Raw genomic sequence first — 19,573 nt, forward strand, 5'->3', positions numbered from 1 at the left:
CAAGAGGTACGCGGTTCTACAATTGGGTCATTTGATGTGGACCTTTAGTTGTGGATTCGAAACGTGGCGGGATCTGGGTTGTCCGATATAAGCAGTATAAGGCGGAGGTGTCGGTGGTTCAGATGGTGAGGCATTATTTTTCCTTACTCATTAGCCCTCTCCCCCCAAATGGCACTGGCGCTCACGTCTTGGATACTGTAAACCGGCTCGAGGGATGTGGGGTAGGGCCCTTTTTCTTATCAAAAAGTGTGTGGGCCGTTGGATCAACTTGTGGGGCGTCACTGCCGAAGAATTTAATTTCATAATGATGATAACATGGTTGGTGCTGCTACCAGATCTTGTACTGGGAGTTGGCTTTGGAAAATTCTCAAGATTGAAATCAAATAATTTCTAGGTTCCGCTATGGGCTGAGGTAATACTCCTATTGATTTGCCAATTTCAAATGGTTTCTTTTTCCTGTGTACTTCCTTGATGGAAAGTTAGGTGTGTGCCGTTCTTTTGCAATCAATGGATTGAAGAAAATGGGAAAAATGAGATCGCCAGTGTGGACAGGTTGAGCTTTTCGGGTGAAAGACCACTCTATTAATTGCCATCCATAATCCATCACGTACGACAATTGGGATTTAGTAAAAGGGTAGACACCTACTACGTACTAAAAGTGGCAATGGTCAGGGTTTTATAATTATGAGGCATGTGATGGTCAATTCCAAGATGCGACACAATTTCTCGACCTAAATTAGGCTAGGAATTGGGGAAGGGGGGCACTCATTTTTCTAACCCATAGTCTTGGTCGCAGTCCAAGGGCTTCGGTTAATCTAATTTATATGCAAATCAAGATGAAATGGAGGACTCATGATTTACAAAGGTCCCATCTAACTTGACTTGAAAACCCAAAGGGGAAAGCAAAGGCCAGTGGAAGTTGCTGCCAACCATTTCTTCATGGGCAAGAGCAGTCTCCAAAACACAACCATTGATTGGGAGTCCCTAGGAATGGTGAGGTTTTGGGTGATTAACGAAATGTAACAGGATAGTAAACGGGATTAATCCCGAGCCAGCTTGGAATGTGGATGAGAGAAATCCAAGTGGGGCAAACCCCTTAAAACATGAACCACAAAGCTAGATTTTTTCAAGAGATAAAAATCCATAATGGCCCACTTCTAAGACAAGCATCCAAACATCTCTTCACATAACATAAAAATGACAAAAAAATAAATGCAGTTAAAGGAACACTTCTCAATCACCCAACTCTTGCAAACCTAAATGCTTTAAAGTTCTACAACTGATTTGTTTCAGTTTGTAGAATTCAGGAAAATGGCTGCACTTACTTCAGTCACTCCGCACTCAACTTCATCATCTTCATTATATTCTAATTTCCGGAGCCCCCAGTTGAGTATCTCTTCGATTATTGCTCCAGACTGTTCCTGCTTTCTGACAGCAACATCAGGTAAAGCATTAAGGCAAAGATTGACTTACCAGGATCGACGGGGCCTAATTATCCGAAGTGCAGCAACAAAGCCTGCAAAATCACCAGGTACTACTGTTCTGACAGAACCTTTATGATAAGATGAATATATAGACCCTCAAGGATTGATACTCAAAACAATTTAACTACCCTGACTTAAATTTCCTTTTATCTTCTTTTGGAGGGATTAGCTGAAGAAGATTGGAAGATTAAGAGGGAAGTTCTCTTGGAGAAAAAGGTACTGATCTCTCCCTCACTCTCTCTACACACACGTTTTGACGTGTGCTCACATACACAAACTTAAAATTATTGAAAAACTTAAATCGTTACCTGTTGTTTTAGGACTGAAAGCAAAAACAAATTGATGTTTAAACAGCATATGTACATTGACATGCATATGAAAAACCCGTTACTCTTAAAAGTAGCTCCCTAACGTTTAAGAAAAATATGTATATTCTGCTTGCTTAGAAAGAAGACGGAAGTGTAAAGAGGGCAAGTAGTAAAGCCCATCCATGATCATGAAAGGAGACGACGATGAATAACAGAATGAGAATGTCAACAGTGTAAACAAGTGAACTGGCAGGATAACAACACAAGCATGAGAAGATTCCCATTTCCTAGTTTGGACCATTAGATACTAACAACAGAAACATTTCTTCGTTGCAGGTAAGAAGTGTGGATGCAAAGGAAGCTTTTCGCCTTCAAAAAGAGAATAACTTCATGATTCTTGATGTACGACCTGAAGCAGAATTTAAAGAGGTTAGCCAACTCAAAATAAGTTTGATAAGCAACCAGAACTACAGATAATCATTCATGAAAGAGATTGCACTACAGAAATTCTAATTTCTATGATGGTAAGAACAGGCCTGTAAAGTGCTGCTCAATTTGATGCTTTTTAATGCAGGCTCATCCGCCAGGTGCTATTAATGTTCAGATATATAGACTTATAAAGGAGTGGACAGCATGGGATATTGCTAGGCGCGCTGCATTTGCATTTTTTGGCATCTTTTCTGGCACAGAAGAGAACCCTGAGTTTATGCAAAGTAGAATTTTGTTACCCCATATTTCTTCTATTTTCCACCACCACTTCGTACTTAGCAGATATTGAAGGAACTGAGTATTTGGTATTTGAGCAGGTGTAGAATCAAAATTTGACAAGGATGCAAAGATAATAGTGGCCTGCACATCTGGGGGTACAATGAAGCCAACCCAAAATCTCCCGGAAGGTCAACAGTCAAGGTATTTACGTCTGACTTTCTACAGTGAAAAGACATTAATTATAGACTTATAGTATGCATCATAGAAAGTAAACAAGCTATATTCGATCTTTAAAATTCCCTAGGGTCTAAACCTCCAAATAAAGTGTGTACTTCAGGCTCAGAGTGCTAATGCAAACAAAAGTGATCACTTTTATTGGTTCTAGTTTCAGATAATGGTCTCTACATTCAATTTACTAGAAAGCAAATACACAATTCCATTCAGAGTAAACCCATGAATATTCATTCTTGTTAATGTATTTCAAGGCTGACAGCCAGGTGCTTTGTTTAGATGAGACACATAGAGAGTTTAAAACTGGTAACTAATAAATCATCTACAAGGACCACAAGTTAAGCTCAAAAAGCCTAATAAGTTCTGGGTGATACTTTTTCTCATTCAATCAATCTAAGCAATTAAAGGTATTTGTTTACCTAACTTTTGTTATTGAATCTGTAATTGCCTAACTAGAAGATACCAATGCTTGCATTTGATAATTCTTGCAGATCACTCATAGCAGCCTACTTACTTGTTCTCAATGGTTATAAAAACGTTTTCCACTTAGAAGGGGGCCTTTCCACGTGGTTCAAAGAAGGACTGCCATCAGAATCTGAAGATTGATGTATCAATGATCACATGGTGCTTCCACAGAAGCTCAAGTTTTGTCCCCAGTAATCAAACTGATTCTACCCTTTTCCAATAGATTTTGAATGTGATTCCTTTTAGACATTTTAATCATATTAATCTTATATCACTTTAAGTTCTATGTGAAACTTTATTTCTAATAATTTTTCAATGAGAAAAATGTGTATATAATAATACTAAGGGTTTGGTATCCAATATGAACTACATCATCAAATCTGACACTGATCCACTAGGATCTAAGCAATAATGATAGACTACCAGTTTAAACCACTTCATGTTTGAGACACTTATACAAGCACGCCTGACCTGTCCACATTAGAAAAACAACTGCCAAGAATTTCACAGCACCAAAAGTAACCATAATCAAATAATTAGATGAATTTAGGGCATCTATGTTTCAAGTATTTTTCTTCCAATCTGTGCAGACAATTTTCTAGTAAGCTTTCTAAATCCATTAATTAACTTTGTCCTTTCAAATGCTCTAGAAAAGAAAATGAGGTGATTAAATCATTTAATTTACAAGGTATACAACGTCAAATGCACACACAGAAATAGTCAATTTGATAGATTAATAAATATCAGAGATAGTTTAATATTACCTATTGGAAACAGCAGATCATGCAACAATCCTGACCAACTCATTCCAAAGCCAGGGTAGTCAACTTTATACATGACTCTTGAGGACAAAATTTCCAGGATCAAGAAACTCACAAACAAATACACTCAGCTGAAGAGAACATACAATTGAAGCTACTGCCTTCCACATCCCACTTCAAAGCACATATACAAAAGTGTGGCACCCATGGATGGCACAGAGGACATTACACATTTCGGTGTTTACTCAGTAAATTCTTTACACCTTCAAAGAAGCTCTAGCCATAGCTAAGGCACCTCCAAAACTTTTATTTGCAGCGATGAATCCACTCATGTGGACAAAAACACAACCAGGGATCCCTGCCACCTCAGAGAGTTTGTTACCTTCCAAACCCCTCCAAGGAAGTGGTAGAGGTTTCCTACTCTCAAACTTGCCAGGTGAAACTGCTATGGCCTGCACTCTCCAATTTTCACTTCTATCATCCTGCAAATATGACACGGAATATAACTCTGAGAAAATTAGTATAAAGTTAGTTTATGGTACACTTGGATTAAAGTGTCATGAGGTTAGTGGTTTTGAGCACATGGAGTTTTAATACTTGATTTACTTAGAATCTTAACCAACATAGAAGGGAATAAGAGGAGCAGAGACAACAAAAGGTTACTTGGTAAATGACATATTTGATGCTGGTCTCAACCTTCAGCTCTTCCTCAAGCTCAAATATATGGAGTTTCCACTGAAAAAAAATGATCAATACAACCAAATGCAATTATACATCCAAGCATTAAGTACTTTATCGAAACACTTAGATTTAAAATAGAAATAGAAAATCTTCCCCATTCCATAGATAAAAATCAGTTGTTTCAAACACATGTAATATAATTTTCAAATTTAATTCATCTGTCTAGAGATATAAATGACAAATACCAAACAACACATCCACCGTTTACTCACAGGGCAAGGTCTTGTCAACACCATGATTTCTCTGCTGGAGTCAATATCATTTCTTGCTGAAAGACACTCCATTACAATAGATCGAGCTGGTAGCCAAGATTTTGCAAGAAACTGAATATTCTGTTTAGGAAACAACAATATTTTCATAAGCATAAACATGCTTTAACACTTTCAATGATCAATTTTTTGAATCCTACAAGTATGGAAATAACTTCCTATTCAATTAGAGAATGCTTCATGAAAGAATTTTAACATGATGTTGCAAACTACACCTCCAAGAATTCACTGCCAGTGAGTGTCATTGCATGTTGAAAGGCTTCATTCTCTTTCTCAGATGATTGATCAGGATCTACCCAGTCCAAATTTAATCTTCCAACTCTAAATGATAAGCCTGTAGAATTCACATATCTTGGCGGCTGGTCTGTGTCATATTGACTAATTCCATTGCCAATAGCATCAACTGCCTGTTAAAGTAAGCCATATCTTAGCATGAGTTCTTCATAAGATTGCGAAAGAGAAATGGAACATGATCATACTATACTACAAAAGGAAGGTATAAAACATTGACAAAATTGAGGATTTGAACCATTCAACTCTCTTTGTCATGTAAAGTAATGGGCACAGGAATATTATGAAATCTCTAAGCTTAGAATATGTTTTATCTTACCTCCACAAAATTCTTATAGACTGCTAGAAACAACCGAGACACATTTGGGTGTTGTACATCAAGCTGAAGCACCTTTGCAATTATCTCAGCACCGTAATGCTAAATGATAAAAATTGTCAATCAGATTGCAAATAACACATGATTCTCGTCGTTTATCATTTTAGAAACTCCAGAAGCATATATAGTTAAAGAGAAGGCGAAATATATTACATATGCAAGGCTAGTGGGGAGGGTACCTTATATACAAGGCCTGCACTACTAAGTTTAGTGGTAAATCCATGGCCAAATACTTGCTCAAATCCGCGCTGATGATGATCGTAACGATCTCGTGTAGGATCATAAACTCCCCCAACATCAACCACAGCATCAAGATTCTCCAACACCTTCAAAAGCATTCTCGAACCTTACTACATTATGATAAGAAAATGAGAATCAAAGAAACAATAGAAATTAAAAAAAAAAAAAGAAGCCACCTGAGAATCTCTGGTACGGACTATTTGGGCATTAGAGAATTTATTGGTAAGACGAATCATAAAACAGGCGAGAGCCTCGTCGCAGTGAAAGCTGCCGTTATGAGTGCCCACCCGCTTCGGCCTTGCTGTTGTCGTTGAGAACCCACATGCCCTATATATATAGCTATGAGACTTTGCGGTAACTTTCAAAAGAATACCATCATTTCTTGCGGATAAAGCTTGTCTGCTACATTGACTCTGGAAAATCAACAGCTTATGCCTCATCCCTCGCACTGCGTACATGTTTTCGCTCTCGCTCTTAGCCTCTGCCTCGCTTGCAAAAGTTGCAAAACCCCTGCTAATTCTGTTTTTCTTTGAGCAAATAAAACGACTTTATTTTGCTTTTGTTGAATGGGCCCAAATCATACCTCTGGATTGGGTTTACAAGATGACAATAGGGCCGATTTCTCAGGTAAAAGTTACCATTCAATTGGGGTTATCGGCGTGGGTTCGACGAGTTCCTTTGTCCATGGGTTAGTAACTTAGGATTGAAAACCCAAGGCAACTTATCAATGGCTTCACTGTTTTGAAGAAGAAAAGCAATCAAGCAACATTATCATTAGAACAACAGAATAGAAATAGCAGAGGAACAAACACCAACCATGGTATTCCCTGCTCAAGTGCTGGGTTATAACTTCATAACCCATAATAAAATTATTGAATCGCATAAAACAAAATGCCATCGACATTCCCAAATCACAAAGAAACCAACAAGAAATAAAAATTAATCATGCCATGTAATCCCGTATAGAACAGGGACTGGCAATTTGTGAACTATGATTTCCAACAGCAAATGGCAGCCAAGTGACCGTGTGGAAAAAGTAACTATCGACTCCCCTCAACCACGTACGACTCATGTACATAATTGCAACAATTCATAGCCAAAACTGCAATCAAACAAAGTATACAAAGCCATTATAGCCCTTCCAAAGAAACAAAACCCTGTATTCCGGTAGTTTTAATCCTAAGCTTCAAGGCTTTACAAGGGTGCCGTAAGGCTGAAGCTTTACAAAGGTGCCCTAAGGCAGTTAATCTTTTGTTCTTCTTTACTGGATGGAATGTCAAGTTTACATGTGATGTTTAATCAGGAGTCCTGCAGCCTGTATATTGTAATTTCCTGCTGTTTGAAATACCGGCGATCCTCTTCATCAACCAGAACAAGATTCAAGTAATACTTCACACTGAATTTGTTGTTAATGTTGCGATGAGTTGGCGTCAGTTCATATGGACTAAGAAACAGCCTGATTGGAATAGATTCACCTTCAATACCAAGCACATGACTGTGAGCACCATGCTTTAGAAAAATTATATATCAGTTGCAATTCGAAATATCTGATATATCAAAACTAAAATTCAGCCCTAATCAATGTCCTTCAAAAAAAAAATGAGTTCACTCAATTATATATAAGCTAGTTGTATCAAGTATCTGCCACATCAGCATTTGTATTAGTAGAAAATGCAAGAAATCTTTAGTTACAAACATACCTCTGACCGGGGCACCATCCATCAACTCAAATTTAGCTAGCGTCTCTGTCTCAACATGGGTATTTGCTCCTGATCCTGTTGACTCTCGACGCCTGATCTCAAGATCCATATTTTTAATCTTGATCCTCACAAGAAGAAAATATATCTTGCCAATAATAACATCTTTCAGATGATACCTGTGCAATTTGGATTCCAATAAGCAAGAAATTCAATGTCTACTTGAAACCTACATGATAGAAAGTGGCTAGAAAAATTGCTTCCTATAATGGTTCAAGCTGGAGAGTTTAAATCCTAAACCTGCACTGACCTAAGCCAACCTATGATGCCAAGTTTAAGCAAGAACTGTTGATGTTCAACTTACTTGCTTTTATTGTATTCAAACTCAATATGTAGGCAATCTTCAATTCCAACTTCCATCTGCAGATGGGATTGATATTTGTTAATATTAAATATTATCAAAGAATTAAGTGGTGGGCCACTCATGGCAAAAAGAACAAGTAATATTCATAAAATCAGTTGAGGTACCAATGCAAACCACAGTGCAATTACCATACTATATTAAAACAATGGCACTCACCTTGATGCTATTGTTGATTGATGGAGCTGGAGAATAATTACGAACCTGATATGTATAAAACAAGCAAAAGATAAGTACATCACTGACAATTGTAAATGGCACTCAGTAGTGTACTATATACAATGATCAATACAGTAAATGTCCTGAAACCATAATGAAAGGCCATATATATTGATGCTGCCTTTCCTGTATATGAGTATTATATCAGGTAAAAGGGGCAAAAACGCACTCTTCACAGTAAGGCAGAGAGTAAGGTTCTGACATTTGTAGCACAAATTAAGTCAATTATATGCTTATTTGTGTAATGCTGTTAGTGCATCTAAGTGTTGGGTACCATAGTGTGCTAGCAAAAGAGAAAGAAAGAGGAGATAGAGAGAAAACCAAAATTAAAAAGACAAGAATGAAAGGAAGTGGGAGCAGATGGAAATGCTTACCATAAAGTCCTGGTATTCCACTATGCTTCCACCATAATTACGACTAACTGTCACTTTCAGGACATACCTGTGAAGAGCAAATAATCAAATTATTGTAACATGAGTTGTCAGATTATAGCATCACATCACCAACATCATCTGCGAACCAACAAAAGTAAAAAGCTTTCTAGAACTCAACAATTAGCATATTATACATATCAGAACAATTTCTAAACTTTATTAAGTACCCAAAACTATCATAACAATAATTAAACTGATTTATAAGCCACAACAATGCTTAGCAAACAAACTTCTTGTGATCAAGGAAACACTTCATTCCAAGTGACCAGAAGAAATATGAACAAAAGTTCAGCTTCAAAGATTTTCAGCTCAGTAGGTAGCATACCTGAGCCGCACATTCACACCATTATAAGTTTCATATGGCATTTCCACTGTAGAAAATTCAAACGGATATGTTTTTCTTTCATATATGTCCCCAGGAACATCCAGTTCACGTACTGCAAATATTAGGAATATAAAAATGGTAAACAATATAAACCAATCAACTATCTATAAGAACTTAGGATTAAACAAAAATTTTCATGCACAGTTTGAGCCTCTATAAGAGTGAAAGAAGGATGTGAATAATCATAAACTGCAAAGCACAAATTGAAATATTAAGTTCTTATCTTTACCCCCACTCACCTCAAATGGAATAATGAACATTAATTCCCAAAATTACATAAAGATCAATCTAAACAATTGCCAGGCAAAGCAACCAAAAGTAGAGTCAGACTATACTCACCAAGTGAGGTAAAGTCATAAAAATTGCCTCTGTCAAAATACATCTCTGGGAAGCAAAATCAAAATCTAGTGTTAACTTCATTTGAACAAAAAAGAAATGACAACTCTCAAACGTTATTCAGCCAACAGATCAGAATGATATTTAAAACTTGGACTAACTCATTGACAAACCTATTTGACCAAGGAGCTCAACTTTCACACCATTATGTTCAATTTTCTTCCCTTGAAATGGTTCTATGGAAATCTGAAGACGGAAGATTTAAAAATTGATAAACGAACATTCAAAGCTATATATACAAGACTCAAATGATATGATCCTCAATCTGTTAAAAGGTAGATAAATAGATAAATACCTTTCCAGCAATATTTTCTTGACTTTGGAAAAGAGGTACCATAACCGTTTGGCCATTTTCCTTTTTCAATGGAACCTAATCACATAAAATTAATCCAGATTCCGGCACAATGACTCAGGACAATTTAACAAAACAATCGCAAGAAATAAAACTAAAATTTCTGTTTATAATTATCATTTCAAACGAAACTAGACCTGAGATGATCAAGGGAGATACCTGCTTGCGACTTTTGCCATCGGAAAATGTAATCGAGATATTACATGCTGGCTTGAAAGCTCCAATCAGGAAATTCTAATTAAACGAAAATATTTCTCAATTGCATTCAATAAACGGCATTTTACAGTCTAATTGGAAATCCCGTCAAATAAGCAAAAAAAAAAAAATGCAACGAATGTGAGATCTTACCATGCTGTTACGATTCAATTCTTGTAAATCGCTAGGGAAAAACGATGAGAACAAGCGAAAATGAGCAGGTCGAAATTGAGTATTAGTTAGAATTTCATAAAGTGTAAATTGGGATCGGAAACCGCAGCAAGAAGCGAAACACCCTAAACCGCAACGGGAATCGAGATTGGCGAAGAAGGGGTACCCAACCACTATTGACAGTTTGGTATCGGAAGCAAGACAGGCGTCCAGTAGTACCAAGCCCGGTTCTCACCGTCACGTGCCTTTCACGCGATGTCGCGACAAAAACAAGACGATAGATAGCTCCTAGCACTCATCGACTTTTTTCTATAAAAAAAGAAAAAGAAATTAACTGTAAAAGAGTTGGGCTTGATTATCCGCGTTCAATTTGGGGCACGGAAAGCACAAGCTGCTGGATTTCAAGACTTTTATCTTCAAAGTGATGAACTGGGCTTTATAAGGCTTTTGGTATAGGAGCTTCCAACCGCCTTTACTCGTAAAAACTTTTGCATCACAAGTATGTGTATTTATAAAATTTTTGCCCAATTGTTTAATTTTTTTTGGTCGGAATTTAATTTTTACTGTTTTGATATTGTGCCTCAAGATTCAAATCGGTATACACGTATTCTTACAGAATTCATCAAGCAATTTTCAAAAGCAATCTGTTTCAAATTTATATTATTACTACATTGGATGTAATGATACTGTTGATTGAGTTCTCTATTTGATTTTTATCAGTGGTAGATTATTCTCGTGCCAATGCTAGGATTTTAACGTCTTTGAATATTGGCTCAGAGGCAGAAGACGAGGGTATCTTTCTTTCTTAATTGTCCTTGATTGGCTTACAGTTTAGAGTCTAGACTAAGGCTACACTGCAGCGTGCCTTCCCTCTGTGTCTGGTTGATATATTTTAATCTATGACTTTTTGCCCAAGTCATTAAACTAGGAATCTGTATTCTGTTCTGTTAGGTCCCCATCCTAAAGGCAAGGGCTTAGACTGGTGAAAACAAGCACTGCAGTAATGAACCCCATACGAAATTATTGGATTCAAGGCAGATAGGAGGTCAGCTCTGGCTAGAAATTGAATTCAGGATAGGGAAAAACAGAGGCAGGGAGAATCCACATTATCTCCTTGCACCTGGGCAGAGACTGGAAACAGAGGCCAACTACTGTTAACTAAGTATTTTATACAATATTCTTCAACAAAAAAGGTAATATATTCCAAAGCTACATCAAAAACTAGACGTAATTTGATAAATCTCATTCTCCCTGTAAGGGGTATCTACAAAACGATATTCCAAATTGCAGAATCACAAATTAATAAAAAAAAAATTTTTGATTCATTGAAAATTCTTTTTGTTACAAGCTTTAAGCTTCATGTCTTGAACCTTCTTTGTCAACTGAACCTAAATCTAAAGGCTCCTCTTTTCTCCTACTCCCCATCTTTAAAAGTCCATATAATTTTCGAAATTCTCTTACTGAATTATCCCGACTCAACAGGTTTCCTTGATCACCCGTATCGTCTGAATTTCGAACGGATTCACTGTCACTCAATCTTTTACTGACCTTTTTAGCATTGCTGGCCGTGGTTTGCAAAGCTGTGATGACTGATTTCAGGGCCCGAGTTGGCGAGCTCCTGTTAGAAATCATGATCTCGCCAATCTCAGCCGGACTTAAACTAGCCCCTCCCTGGAAAATCTCTTCGACATGCGGAAAAAGCTTATGTTCCTTGACACCTAAGTAACTATTAGCCAAACTCTTGAAGGCAGAGAAATCACATAGTGGAAATTGTATGTGAACATCAATCCTCCCCGGCCTCAGAACCGCTTGGTCGACCTGATCTTTGCTGTTCATTGTGAATACCAACACCCGTTCCTCGCCGCAACAAGATACGATTCCATCCATGAAATTCAGTATCCCTGATAAGCTCACATTCCTTGATTTCTCCATCAAGAAACGGTCAAGATCCTCAACCACGATCATAGACCTACTGGTTGTTTGCAGCAAGAGCATCTTCAAATCAGAGTCGTCTGATACTTTTGACAAATCAACGTCATACACATCAAAAGAGAGGAACCTAGCCATAGCAGCGACAAAGCTGGATTTTCCTGTTCCGGACGCGCCATATAGAAGATAACTCCGCTTCCAAACACGGCCTAGCCTATGATAATATTGCTTTGACTTGAGAAACATTTCAAGATCAGCTTTGACCCTATTCTTCAGATCAACGTCCATGACAAGAGTATCAAAAGACGCTGGGTGATGGAACGGTACCGATCTCCACCGTCCATTCTGACCCGATGAATTCTCAACATTCATGTGCAACTTGATCTCTTTCTTCCTTTGATCAATATCATCAGCAGCAGACAGTATGTGTTGGAGATACGGACGTAGAATTCTACGTTTATCGTTCTTTCTCAGCCTCAGCACAAACACTCTACTTCTATTGTTTTCCGATTTCTCGACGGTCCAGGTGACTCTGGCGCCAAGAAACGTATCCCCAATCGTCTGGTTGGTATCAAGGTGAAGAACAATATCATTGGACTTGGAACCGGTGAAAAGATTGGTGAAATCCGAGTCTTCCAGGGAAGGGAGAGAGTTCAGATACGTAGAAACCTTGTGATAGAGCTCGTTGTCCTGGAAAAGATCGTTAAACTCTGGGACTCTGTAGGATTGGTAGACATGAAACCAGTCTCCCAAAGACCGCAAAAGCTTGAGAAGGATGTGTAACAAGGATGTTTTTGATAAAAAACGGAGGATCAAAAACAAGACCAGGATCGCAAACAATATCAGGATCATGGTTACCATCTGGGGGTGAAGATGGGGTTGGATCCGATGGGAGGAGACCAAATATGGAGAGGCAATGAAAGGAGAAATGGGGATGTCATTTATGGGGGCTACTTCGAATTAAGTCGGCTTGAGCCGGCGAGCGCACCAGGGTCAAAGGCACGAGAAGCAGAGAGTTTTGGACTTATGACTCTAGACTATTAGCATTAGGACTTAAATTATAATTGAATAATCTGCTGCATTTGTGGCCACCTTTTTCAATGGTTTTGACTGGAACAGGAGAGCTTTGATTTTTCAGTGAATTTGGTGGCAATTTTAAAATTGATGATTGCTTTCACCTAAATTCTGCAGCGTGTTTTTATGTTGTTTATAGTCTCTACGTTGAGGGAATATCGGGTTCGGATTATTTTGAAATATTTATTTGGAGAGTTGATGCTTATTGATTTGTTCCACTTCTAAGAAAAGGATAGAGTCTGAATAAAAAACCAAATACAAAGTTCGCGAAATGACAGAATTAGCAATCTACCAAGTTTCTCTATATTTTTCTGCTTGTTCCTTTGGATTTCTCCGCCTGCTTTAAATTGGGCAGATGAAACACATATCACGGTTAAGATTAAGGTATTGTCCCGATCTAATTGTCTAGGAACAACTCACCCAAAAAAGACTTTTGACTTTGCTCAAATCATGCAAGAGAGATAAAAAGCCTGGAGAAATGTAAAAAAGATGGAAAAAAAAAAAAAAAAAGGAAAGGGAACTGGAAAGTAGGGGGAATGCGATAGATAGAACAGAGCAATATTCAAAGCTTACAGCCTACAACGCATTGTCGTCTTCTAAGCATTTATGAGACTTTTGAACAAGCAAGCTCAGCCTTTTTTCCTTCCTTTTTCTTTTAAAAGAAAAGCTCTGAAGTTGTTTGTATAAGTTATATTTTAAATTCATATTCAGGACAAACAGATGAAGAGATTGCAAACAAAACTATACTGATTCCCAGTTGCCAACTGAATGACATGTTCTAACATTTTTATAACAATTATTTCTTTTTTAAAAAAAAAATCTTAATAAGATTTGTCGAATGTGTACACAGTACAGGAAAGAGGACCTTTTCTTTTAACTCAGACGCTAACGAGGACTTGACTGACAGTGTTTATGACAAAAATATTGTCAACTGAAATCACTCCTCGTTTCAAATTTGTTATTTTTATTTGCTTTTCACATATTTTTTTTTAAAAAATTGATTTTAATGTATTTAATATTAAACTTTGTTTTTTTACAAAATTGATTCTTCATTATTTTTAAGGCCAAACAGTAAAAATATATTGTAAAATAATTTAAAAATATAAAAAAGTAAAAATAGTAGATGTTAAAAAAATATAATTTTGAGACATTTAGAAAAGAAAAAAATAATCAAACACAATGAAAACGGAGAAAGTAATAATTATATTTAATGCCAAAAAGTAAAAAAAAAAATTATGAAAAATAATTTTAGAATATTTAAAAAAATCTCAAATCTAATTACCAATTTAGACTGACACAAATCTCTATGAGTTGTCCGCTAGATATCAGATTTTGCAAAAGAAAAGAAATAACATTTATACCATGAACAAAAAAAGCAGTTGACAAAAACTCGTCTTAATCAATGTTAAATGATTTGGGAAATAATTTTAGCAGTCAATTATGCATTATATGTGTAAATTTCCCTGCTTAAAAGAAGTCTCGAGGTCAGAACCTGCATTTATGATAAAGCCTAAAGGCAGCATAAGACAGCTGGGAAAGGCTTGCAAAGTTGCAACATCCAAGGCATGAGATAAGCCAAGGTACGGCTGGACCCGCCAGCTTTAAAATGGTACCAAGTACTGGGACTCCAACCCACCCCCATGCCATCACCGGCTCTTTATAAATTAACCTCAACAATCATTCCTGGCTGTTGCAGCCTGCAAATCATATGAACAAAAGACTCTGAAAAGCAACCACTAATGATGAGTACAACATGAATTCAACATTATATTATTGCTTTCACATTATAACATGGGAGCTCCAACCCCCAAACCTAACCCCAAAATGACTAGAACCATTCTTGTTTCAGGGATCTTCCATATCAAGCAACAAAAAGCACAATAGAACACCAAACCAGTCTTAACAGTGGTCCACCACATAACATCCCCATTAAACTGTATCAACAGAGTTTCTAAAATATTACAACCAAAAGATTTCACTCGCTAACTTTCGCAAGCTCCATTGGCATTGCTGCATCTAAAATTATGGGGGGGGAAAAAATTGGAGCCCAGGCACCCAAAGGCAAATTGAAAGTTACTTTAAATGAATAACTTAGTAACTATAACAGTTCTTATTGTTTCAAAGCTGCCATCACAAGCTTTACATAAGATGTCACCTCAAATGTTAATAAATGCTTTGCCAGGAAAAAGAATCTAATTTTCCAAGCATAGTATTACAGAACACCAGACTGCGCACCATAATCTGAGTTATAGAGATGAGAATTTCAGGCATCCTGCGAATCTGATTGAAGGTTAACAATTTGAGAAACTACAAGCTTGGAGAGTTCATTGATTGCAGCTTGAACCTGATAATCATCTGATTCTTTCTGCCTTGACCATCCAGATAACTGTGAACTTAACCTGCTATATTCATTTGCAGCAGACCCGGTCTTCCTTGATGTGGAAAGTACTTTCTCCAAATCAGTCTGTGATAATGGCCTTGGAGCCTGAAAAACAAATAATGGAACATGGAGAAGAAACTTAATAAGATAAATAATTAATGATATGTAGCTAAAGATACGAAGGTTAAAGGTAAGATACCAAAGTTCATCAATTCTGCATGCAAATAGAACTTTTATTCATAGATATATGTTTAAGATAATAAAAAGATCTTCCTAGAATCTCATCATCTACGCCATTCCATCAAAAGCAAGTACTTGTGACAAAAGGGAGAAGTTTGATTCAGTTCCTCAACACACAACAGAAACAAGAGCTACCTCAACTAATATATATTTTGAACAGAAAATTCATAGGTTTAAGATGATGAGTGAGATCATTCAGAGATATATGCTTAACCTCTGCAAAACTTGAGAAAGCACAGCACATTGACACAAAAAAGAAATATAATAAATATACTTACTCCAGACGGCTTTCCTTTCTTCTCATCATCTAGTAAGTCCCTGATAGGAAAGTATGCTGCTTTCTTGCAGAGTTCAAGAAGATCTGAACCTGTGTACCCTTCACACAAACTCGCTATGTAGTCAAAGTTGATGCTTTCTTCAACCTTCTCACCCTTCAAAATCACCTTCAGTATCTCAGCCCTCTCCCTGCGATCAGGTATTCCAATCTCGAAAGCCTGGGGAAGACGCCTGAGTATGGCTTCATCTAGTTCTGAAGGACGATTCGTTGCAGCAAGAACCATAACTCGTGCATTCTCTGCACGACAATACACAATCATTAAATTTAATATAATAAATTTAAAAATAGTACTTAAGCCTTTCATCACAAAACAAACAAAAGACAGTACTTTGTGGGGAAAGATACTAGACTATAACAGCTTTTTAGGTAAAAAATACTCACGATCAGTAGTAAAACCATCCCATAAAGCCATGAACTCAGTCTTCATGTTTGTCATTGCTTCATGATCTGTATTACGACGCTGTCCTAAAAAACTGTCAACCTCATCAATGAATATAATAGCGGGCTCGAGTTTATAAGCCAAGCTAAACACAGCGGCCACTGCAAAAGTAGAAGAGCAAATAAACAATACAATCTGAGACATAAAATGAACAGACCTGTATGAGGCTTTACATCCATTGCAAAAGGCAAATGAAATGATGATTAATTGATAAGGAAGGCCAGCTTACTGATACTTACATATGCGATGACCATTTTCATCTTTTTCTTTTTTTGGGGAGTGAGGAGAATTTTCAGAGTAAATTTTCTCGTAATCATGGCAGAGTAGATTTTAAAACAATGCAGGCCATCAAAAAATGTTTTTGAAAAATTAAAAGAAGAAGAAGACTGGACATTGTATTTCCAGGATATATTTAGATGACAGAACCATTTTTGAGGCCTCAAGCAAAAAACATAGTATGAAACCATTTGGCATGACCTTAGCATTGTTGAATTGGTGAACCTTCTCTTAGAAGAGTTCTTTTTACCAATGTAAAACTCAACAGAACAAATAATAACCCAAAAAATACAGATTACGGTACAATTTTAATTCCCTATAATGATACAAATCCAGGTATAGTCAAAAGAAATGCAAAAAGCCCTAGAACCACAACGAATAGAGCAAACCTAATAAATACTAACCAAGTTTCTGTGCATCACCAAACCACTTGCTCATCAGATTTGAAATCCTCACATTTATAAAAACAGCTCCAGACTCCTTTGCTATGGCTTTAGCAAGCATGGTCTTTCCAGTACCCGGGGGTCCATATAACAAAACCCCTTTTTGAGGACCAAGAAGCTTTCCATGTGCAAACAGCTCAGGTCTCCGTAATGGAAGAATCACTAGTTCGTAGAGAGCCTGCTTGATGGATTCTAATCCTCCAATAGACTCAAATTCCACATCAATGTGATCAGGATTTATCACATCACATGCTATTACATCCTGTTACAGTGAAAAAAGTACAGATATGCCACAACCATAAAAGTTAACAGTTAGGACCCCTTACTTCTAATCTAACATTATATCTCAAAGCAAATATTCCAACAGTCTATATTATGGATGTATCAAGTAGGATGCTAACTGAATATACCATGCACGAATTCAAAATAAATTCTGTAAGCATGTGTCTGGAGATAAGATATTTTTAGACAAATAGTAGGTTGGATATAGACAAACATAATAAAAAGAAGAAAGGATACCACTAGCAAACTACAAACATCACAAACAAAACCAATAAGGAAACTATACGCTAAAGGCTGCAAGAAAGTCTGAAAATATGCATGATCATGAGTTAGCATTCCAATTTCTGCAGAGTTTATTAGTAAGTGGCTGGTCAACTATTCTCCATTAGTGTAGATGACTTCTTTGTTAATTAGAACCTTGATGGTAATTGTGAAAATAGGGTAGGAAAATTTGCTTTTGCTTTTACATTTTAGCTTTCATGACTATGCCAGAATCTAGTGTGGTAGGACTGTACAATGGTGCCAAGCAAACCCTAACAAAACACATTATTTTACATCTATATGGAACAACTATGTTTGAACTCGCTGTGTGCTGATGATTTTTAGTCGAGTATAATTTCACTTTTTACCATTAGCTTTGGCTTAATAGCAACATAGCAAATAACAAACAGCAACAATCAAAAGGAAGCTACCCTCATATCCCTTTCCCTTTAGCAAGCTCCAATGACTCACTACTCAAATTCAGATAAAAGACACTGATTTAAATTCGCACAAACAAAATTTTGCAATTTTTGAACAATAAATTTCAGCTTTAAATTCCATTCCAACTAAAGAAAACCCTAAGAAAATACTCACAAATTAACGAAGCTTACAATAAAATTACACTTTGACCTAAAAGGAAACATATAAATATAACCATTTTCTTCATTTCCAAATAAAAGTACCTCGTAAGGATTGGTGTGAATTAAAGGACGACCCAAGCGCTTGGCAATTTCCTTCTTCTGCTCGAGTGCCTTTTTAGAAGCCTCCCGGTTCGGGTCGAGGTGTCGGAGCCCCGCGAAGAGGACCAAGCAACTAAGGGCGGCGCTGGCAGCGTACAAAATCAGTTCTTGCAGGAACTTTGTCTCCGACGACGATGAACCCATCTTTCACATATAATTTATTTTTTCAGTATATTATATATCATAAAAATCTTATTAATAACAGTACTTGGATAATAAATTAGGGTTTTAATATAGAAGACGAAGAGGTTTTCGCTTCGAAGAAAGTACTTGGCGATGAAGGAAAGGGAATAGGCTTTAATTTGGTTAACTTGGTCGGTACTCTCGTGAATAAGGAAGCAGAAACGAGAAGGGAGTCGTTGCCTTCTTGACGTCATATGATATGAGGTTTCCGGTAAATTCCATTTCTTTTTCCATTTTTATTTTAAATTTTTGCTGGGCTCGTGCGCAGCCCGTTGGGTCTTGCATCCCTTCGGTAGGATGGGCCGTAACTCCAAATGAAGCGAACTCATCTCTCTACTCCTCGGCCGTCAGTCCAAGCCCAAATAAACAAAAAGGCCAAGACAAAGAAAATAAAATTTTTTAATACTGAATAAAGAAAAAAGATAAAAAAGAATATCCAATCCAAATTGCTAATTTATAAATCTTATGGTCACGTTCCACTAGCAAACCTTTTGGCTTTTGATACATACCACTCGACTTTTAACATTAATTAACGTGAGGGGACCAAAAGAAAAGTGGAAAGAGACTAAAAAAAAAATACTAACAACAATATTGCTATTATATTTTATTTTGATGGGGTACCTATGTATTTATTTATTTATTGTTTTAAAAAGCAACGGAAAGGACACAGAAACATAAGCTCTGTTAAAATTATGAATTCCTTCCACGTGAAATAATAACAACAGTAATAATAATTTATTATTTAAGTTTAGGATCCTAATATAGTATTAGTCCATGTGACTATCATTACTCAATAGAAATAATGAGCCGATGCAATTGTCTTGAATTCTTTTTTGCCATGATCG

The 19,573-nt window shown here is 36.8% G+C and overlaps 5 protein-coding genes across 7 annotated transcripts; 1 reads left to right on the plus strand and 4 right to left on the minus strand.

The window, feature by feature from the left end:
• Positions 1,169-3,535, plus strand: LOC18605825 (rhodanese-like domain-containing protein 14, chloroplastic). Its single transcript, XM_007039086.2, has 6 exons — positions 1,169-1,531; positions 1,654-1,700; positions 2,129-2,221; positions 2,367-2,505; positions 2,599-2,701; positions 3,223-3,535. Exons 1-6 carry the CDS (start codon positions 1,312-1,314, stop codon positions 3,335-3,337), a joined length of 717 nt encoding a protein of 238 aa, XP_007039148.1. The 5' UTR covers positions 1,169-1,311; the 3' UTR covers positions 3,338-3,535.
• Positions 2,635-6,388, minus strand: LOC18605826 (UPF0160 protein C694.04c). The gene is made up of 8 exons (XM_007039088.2): positions 6,051-6,388; positions 5,814-5,960; positions 5,578-5,676; positions 5,183-5,374; positions 4,911-5,030; positions 4,621-4,692; positions 3,961-4,439; positions 2,635-2,719 (listed from the first exon to the last, which is right to left on the minus strand). The coding sequence occupies exons 1-7, from the start codon at positions 6,330-6,332 to the stop codon at positions 4,215-4,217; spliced, it is 1,137 nt and encodes a 378-aa protein (XP_007039150.2). The 5' UTR covers positions 6,333-6,388; the 3' UTR covers positions 2,635-2,719; positions 3,961-4,214.
• Positions 6,806-10,550, minus strand: LOC18605827 (vacuolar protein sorting-associated protein 26A). Of its 3 annotated transcripts, none has more exons than XM_007039090.2 (11): positions 10,127-10,532; positions 9,938-10,012; positions 9,722-9,796; positions 9,540-9,612; positions 9,370-9,414; positions 8,971-9,082; positions 8,586-8,652; positions 8,152-8,196; positions 7,936-7,991; positions 7,575-7,750; positions 6,806-7,349 (listed from the first exon to the last, which is right to left on the minus strand). In XM_007039090.2, the coding sequence occupies exons 1-11, from the start codon at positions 10,127-10,129 to the stop codon at positions 7,174-7,176; spliced, it is 903 nt and encodes a 300-aa protein (XP_007039152.1). In that variant the 5' UTR covers positions 10,130-10,532; the 3' UTR covers positions 6,806-7,173. The 3 variants fall into 3 exon arrangements, with proteins under 3 accessions (XP_007039152.1, XP_007039154.1, XP_007039153.1); XM_007039092.2 differs by having other exon boundaries at positions 6,808-7,383; positions 10,127-10,550; XM_007039091.2 differs by having other exon boundaries at positions 7,188-7,405; positions 10,127-10,550.
• Positions 11,355-13,174, minus strand: LOC18605828 (AAA-ATPase At2g46620). Its single transcript, XM_007039094.2, has one exon. The coding sequence runs from the start codon at positions 12,932-12,934 to the stop codon at positions 11,495-11,497; it is 1,440 nt and encodes a 479-aa protein (XP_007039156.2). The 5' UTR covers positions 12,935-13,174; the 3' UTR covers positions 11,355-11,494.
• Positions 15,009-18,698, minus strand: LOC18605829 (ATPase family AAA domain-containing protein 1). Its single transcript, XM_007039095.2, has 5 exons — positions 18,489-18,698; positions 17,224-17,524; positions 16,486-16,644; positions 16,046-16,341; positions 15,009-15,632 (listed from the first exon to the last, which is right to left on the minus strand). The coding sequence occupies exons 1-5, from the start codon at positions 18,687-18,689 to the stop codon at positions 15,411-15,413; spliced, it is 1,179 nt and encodes a 392-aa protein (XP_007039157.2). The 5' UTR covers positions 18,690-18,698; the 3' UTR covers positions 15,009-15,410.

This window comes from Theobroma cacao, chromosome 3 (assembly GCF_000208745.1).
Source record: "Theobroma cacao cultivar B97-61/B2 chromosome 3, Criollo_cocoa_genome_V2, whole genome shotgun sequence".
Taxonomy (NCBI): Eukaryota; Viridiplantae; Streptophyta; class Magnoliopsida; order Malvales; family Malvaceae; genus Theobroma; species Theobroma cacao.